Raw genomic sequence first — 6,000 nt, forward strand, 5'->3', positions numbered from 1 at the left:
GAAGGCTTGTAAATCAATGCCGATAGCTTGAAAATAGATTTCTCAAACTTATATTCTCATTTTGTCCTGCTCGACTCTCTGCAGGAAAATCAATATTACAACTTCACACTTAAGACATTTTGCAGCAACGTAAACGGCTCTCGCGGCTGATGGAAGCCTGGTCCCGGCCCCTCGCGGCGCCGGCTCCGCGCATGACACGGGCACGGAGCTCCCCCTAGCTGCCAAGTGGCGCCAGGCACCGCTGGGCGTTGCAGCCTTGCCATCCACCAAAAGCCTATTCAACTGAAAGTTTATTTTGGAAAGTCTTTTATCACAACAAGCGACAGAGAATGCAAAAAAGATCGGAGAAAGGAGATGAAAAGGAAAAAGGGAAGGTGAGGGCAAGCCGTGTTCTGAGCCCAAAGCCAAGCGCCAAGAGCTTGATTCTGACAAGCAGCTAGAAACTGGTGCGCTATGCAGCGGGAAACCGGTCTGTGGGAACCCAACTGCTCAGCCTGCTTCCAGTTCCCCTGAGACAGAAGGCTAATTACTGCCCAGTGCACCCAAAGCTGGCCTGCCCTTTGGAACCCTAAGACCCAGTTAGCCCTGCACAGTGGCCACCAAAGCACCGCACCCAATCTGACCTCAGCCTCCCTCCATGTTCCTAAGGCTGGCTTCCCCAAAGCAGCTGTATTCACTCCGGCATTTGAGAAATGACTCGCTTTTCTGTTACGACATATTTTGAAGGCCAGACAAAAATCTCCAAGGCCAAAGCACAGACAGAGAGCAAACCCCCGCCCCCGCACCTCCCACCCTCAAAAAAAAAAAAAAATGCCACTGTACATAATTTTCAGGGAGGGAAAGACTACCCTTTAAAAATACTAGCGGTTGTTAAAATATGCTCATGGCTGTCTTCTCTCAGGTGTGAATTACAAATGAATAGAATCAGCCGGGCATAACACCTTGGATGAACACGGTTTTACTCTCCCTTAGAATCAGAGCAGCTGACTTATGTCACACTTCTAATGATATGGGGTTCCCTTCTGTGCAGAAGGGGGACAAACTTCACTCCCCCCCCTCCCAGAATTATCAAAAAAACAGAGGGGCCTAGATCTGATGAAATTTATCAAAGGCCCAATTTTGAAACATACGTGGACACCTGGAGATACACTCTACCCTGGGGAGTTAAGATAATTGTAAGCACAGCGGCCTTCAAAACATACAGCTACAGCAAAACCTAATTTAAAAGGCAACCATGGAATTAACACGGTGAGCCTAACTTCTGCATCAAATCTTGGGTCTCTCTAGTTGTTCTGCAAAATCGTGAACTCATAAGGAAAATTACTAATCTTCCAAGGAAACCTGTCGGGGGGGTTGTTGAAAAATAAAATCACCTGCACTGGAGTTGAGTTATCTACCCGGGACTTGTTATTTCCTTCGGAAAGTCTCAGGCTGGGGTTCATCTGCCTCTCCACTCACCTTGCCTGGCACCACCGGCTCACGGCCCTTTCCTCTCTGCCTGGTCAGTCCACTGTCCCTCATCCTCCCCTCTTCACTATTGTCACTGAGTTGTTTTGTGTTTGTTTTTATTAATAGCTGTGTCTGTCCTCCGGCTTTAAAAGCCACATCCATCTGGGTCAAACATTTTGAAACAAACCAGAAGCCTAGGTCTTCATCCCCAGCTGTCTCCCACACTCTCCTCCCGGGCTCCTCTTCTCTCTGACCTGTCTGTAAATGTAACTAGCTCATTATGGAGTCCTTCTCCGCCTTGCCAGCCCCCCACCCCCAGGATTATCGATGCCGTTTGTGCGGTCTCTGTGTCTCAGACCATCCGTTATCCCAAGTTGCATCATCTCGAAAGAACCTGAAGCCAGCGGGCTGCCACCCAACTGAAGATGTACCACGCTTTAGGTGGTTTCTTTTCACATTTAAAAGCTAAAACGTGGGTCCCCAATCAGGGCTGTGACAGCACCCATTTGGCTGGCCACGGCTCCAGAGCACCTGAGACCCACGACTCCTGCATCGTTGAGGAGACACACTTGTACAGGCCTTAAGCCTAAACTGCATCCCATTCTTGCCTTTTCCCCTGCCTGCATTCCCACCTCCTGGGTGACACAGGACAGACAGAAAAGCCAGCTGCTTTGGGGATAATAAATAGCCTTGTCTGAGAACTGGTTGGACCACTCTCCCTTCTTAAACCCCTGCACATGCCCTGGGCTCCATGGGCCCCTGAAAAGCAGGCAGGATATCCTTTGCCCCCCACCCCCTGGTCTCCTTCTCCCCATTTCTCCTTCCCAGCCACTGCTCCAGGGTCAGCCGGGCTTTCCCCAGCACTGCTCTGAGCAAGGCTGAGACAGCCATGGAACCAACGAAGGAGGGAAGGATGTCACACCAGGCACCCCTGGCCCCCCCATGCCACCCAGCCGCCACCAGTGCTCCCGGCCAGGGCTTGTTCCCGAGGTCCCAGGAATGCCAGAAGGGGAGAGAGCAAAAGCAAAGCGAACCTACCTGCTTCTTTCCCCCTTTACACACAAGTGCAAACACTCCTGGCTTCTTCGCTGCTGCCAGCTTGGCAATGCACCCCCCATAACTCCCCCTTACCGGAGCACCCCCCCCCAACGTCCCCCTCCTCAAAAACAACCCTTGCAATTATACAGAGGCTCTGTGGGGCAAATTGCCTCCTGGAGAAATTAGGTGTCTGCAACTACAGACATTCTAACAGCCGCTCCACCATCTAAAGGGGGGAGTGGGGGTGTAGAATAAGAGATTGCTAAAGGCTCGATAAAGGACTAAATGTCAACGGGTGAAAAGGACCTTGATCAAACCAGGCTAAAATCTGGTTGCAAAACATTTTGTTTTAAATGCAACCAGCAAGTCTTCTTTGATGTTACAATGGTGAAAAATATAAGAGAAGCCCTCTTCCCTCCCTCTAGAAAGGCGTCCCTCTCCCAAGGCAAGCCCACTTTCATATCTATTCCCCTCCCCAAAAAATAATCATAAATCCACAAATTCTTACTAATGTATGTGCTGTAACAAAGGAGAGATGGCAGCAGCGGAGGCTCCGAGCAGATGGCTCCTATGCTGGGTTTTCCGGGGAGGGGAGAACCCCTTTATATATTTATTTATTTATTTAAATTTTTTAAAATATAACATAAATATTCGGCTCTTGGCCGCCCCGCAGCCAGTCCTCGGCGACGGATGGGCGCACAGCCCTCTCCAGCTCCGCGCCGGCAGCCGGGCCCCAGCCTGACAAGGTGATCCGAGGATGGCAAGGAACACAACCTGCCCGCGGTTTCGATGGCACCCAGAGGATGTTTTATTTCTATTGCAATTTAAAAGAAAAATTAAAAAAAAAAAAAAAAAGCAACGGCGACTCTGGCACCGCGAGAGAAAGGACCGCGGGGAAAGGTTTGCGCGCGGCGGAGCAGCGGCCCCGCGGGCTGCGGCGGGCAGGGAGCGCGGCGAGCAGACCTTCCCGGTGCAAGTGTGCAGGCACCCGGGCGAGCTCCCCTGCCAACCCCGTACCTGGCCCGCTCCCGCACGCTTCTTCCCTTCGCTAAATAAACCCGACCGGGACGCTGGAAGCGGCTGCGTCTCTGCCCCCTTGACTGACTTTGCCTTCCCCGCCACTTGCTTGAAACCCACATGATTTCAGCCGGTGGATTTCCACTGCGACCTGCCTTGTTTATTTAGACAGGGGAAGATGAAAGATCTGAGATAGGCAGATGGGTAAGAGATGGATAGGTCTCTTTCCCTTTTTTTCCTCTTTTCTTTCTTTTATTTTTTTTTCCACTATTTTACAAGCACGTCCCTCTCTTCCCACTCCGAGCTGACAACCCTTTCCCCCCAGCCCCCTCGTGGCGGGGATTTTTCACCAGCCCCCGATGTCCCCCACCTTTTTTTTGGAGTGGGGGGGGAAGAAGACAAGAACATCCCAGGAGACAGACGGAGGTGGGGAAATGGGGGTGGGGGTGCAGGAGCCCAGCAAACAGCCGCGCAGCTGGATTCTTTTGCAAATAGCACGAGGAGGGGAGAGAAAGGCGGCAGCGGAATCCGAGGACCGGCGTGGCCGGCGCCCTGCCCGGCCGGGTGCCGCGACTGGGGGAACTCGGAGCCAGCGGCCACCCTTCGCCCTGCGTCTCCCCCAGGCCCGAGCGCACCCCGCTCCCCTCCGCCGGCGCCGTCAGCGCGGACCCACGCGCTCGCCAACTTTTCCCCACTTCCCGGCTCCCCCCTCCCCCTCCGCTCCCCCAACCCCCTCCCCCCTCCTCTCCAAACCCCGCCACCAGCGCCGCCGCCGCCACACACGCCGCTCGGAGGGGCGAGCGTCCAGCCGGGCTCCGCGCGCACACACACACACCTCCTCCAGCCTGCGCGCCCCCTCCCCGGCCCCGGAGCCCGCTCCGCAGGCCCCCAAGCCCCGGGCGCATCGGACTGCGCAGCGCCCGGATTCCCCGGGCTGCAAAGAAACTTTCCTAAGGCCCTCCCGCCCCCCAACCAGGCTCTGGGCCGACGCCGCTGCCCCTGTGCGAGCCCGCGGGCCGCCCGGGCACCCGGCCCGGCTGCGCCCGGCTCGGTGTCCCCAGCCCTGGGCGCCCGGAGCCCCACGCTCCGGCCCCTCGCGCGCACGCCGCAGACACTTACGGGTGATGATCTCCCTCTGGGACAAGTGCTGCGGGTTGCCCTGTTTGCGGCGGGACATTGCCCCGGCATCTATTCTGACATCGCCCGGAGAGCTGGACCGATGGGGGGAGCCGGGGGAGGGGGTCCGAGCCGCCGCCGCTGCCGCCGCGCCGCTGCCGCCGCCGCACCTCCTCCTCTGCCCGGGTTGGTGTTTTGGTTTTTTTTTTTTTTCCTTCCTCTCTTGCCCTCTCTTCCTCCTCTTCTTCTTCTTTATTTTGCGCTTTCTTCTATGCTGTTTTTTCTTTTATTTGCAAAAAGAAAAAGAGAAGGAAAAAGAAAAAGCAAAACCTCTCGATCTAAAATAGGAGAAAGGAAAAAAAATCTGCTGCTGCTTGCCGCGGACTGGCTTGCTTCTTCAAAAATATATTCTTTTCAAGGAAAAAAAAATTGCATACACTTCTTCAAACTGCTTGGCCTCCTGGACTTCCAAATGTCTCGAACTTAAACCGGATTTTGCACCGGCTCCTGACACTTTGAGGGTCTGGTAGGTGTAAAGCGCACTTCTACCAGGAAGGGGGGGGGAGGGGGGAAAAATGCAAACAAATAAAAAATAAAAGAAGAAAAAGAAAAGAAAAAAAGCCAAGAAAACTTGAGGACTTGTCTCGTACCCCCTCACCCCGCCCCCTCAAAAAACCCAAAGCAATGTAAAACTGCCCCGGTTCGGTGGTTTCTGGGTTTTCTGCGGGCTGCCTGTTTTTTTCTCGGAGACTGACCCTTCCGAGGCTCTGGGGGGACTCCAGGAGCGGCTCCTTCCCAGTTCACCTGGCAGGCTGGCGCCGGCCGGAGAGGCTGCCGGGTCCCCGCGAGCGCTCCCCAGCGCTCCCCTGGAGCCGCTGGCCCGGGGGGAGCTGGGCTGCGGGGCGGCTCACCCAGTGCGCCTGGGTCGGTGCGGGCGCGGACTGGGAGCTATAGATTGCAACGTGAAGATGGCGGAGTCCGGGTTCTCTGGGAGCTCTCGGTCTCTCTATGGCTGGGGCTGCCTCTGTACAATGGGATAAAATTCAAGTTCAAGTGCGGACGTGACGTTTAATCTGCACTAGAGACAAAAAGACCCAGAGAGTCGGAGCACTGGGGGCGACTAGCGGTGGCTTTTTAACATTGTACCCTGTAAGAGAACAAGAAAGCACACACACACAGAGACACACTCGCGCGCGCGCGCGCACACACACACACACACACTCGCCCGTGCGCACACCCGCAGTTCAGGCCGGCCACACGTGCGGCGTTTTTTTGTGTGTGCGCTCGTCTCCTCCCGGTGCACTGGCAGCGCAAAATGGGGGGAGAGAGGGAGGGCCGTGGGCAAGATATTTTTAAATAAAAGAAAATCCTCTCCATCCC

At 55.0% G+C, this 6,000-nt stretch overlaps 1 protein-coding gene across 2 annotated transcripts in view; it reads right to left on the reverse strand.

The window, feature by feature from the left end:
* BCL11B (BCL11 transcription factor B) overlaps nucleotides 1–5,634 on the reverse strand; it is a 99,267-nt gene extending 93,633 nt beyond the window's left edge. The window contains exon 1 of one of the 2 annotated variants that reach the window (XM_069559971.1): nucleotides 4,624–5,634. In XM_069559971.1, coding sequence (XP_069416072.1) covers nucleotides 4,624–4,681 — 58 coding nt within the window. In that variant the 5' untranslated portion in view covers nucleotides 4,682–5,634. The remainder of the gene's footprint in view (nucleotides 1–4,623) is intronic. The other variant, XM_069559972.1, reaches the window with a different exon arrangement.
* Nucleotides 5,635–6,000: the final 366 nt, after the last annotated feature.

The sequence above is a fragment of the Ovis canadensis genome, chromosome 18 (genome assembly GCF_042477335.2).
Source record: "Ovis canadensis isolate MfBH-ARS-UI-01 breed Bighorn chromosome 18, ARS-UI_OviCan_v2, whole genome shotgun sequence".
Lineage (NCBI taxonomy): Eukaryota > Metazoa > Chordata > Mammalia > Artiodactyla > Bovidae > Ovis > Ovis canadensis.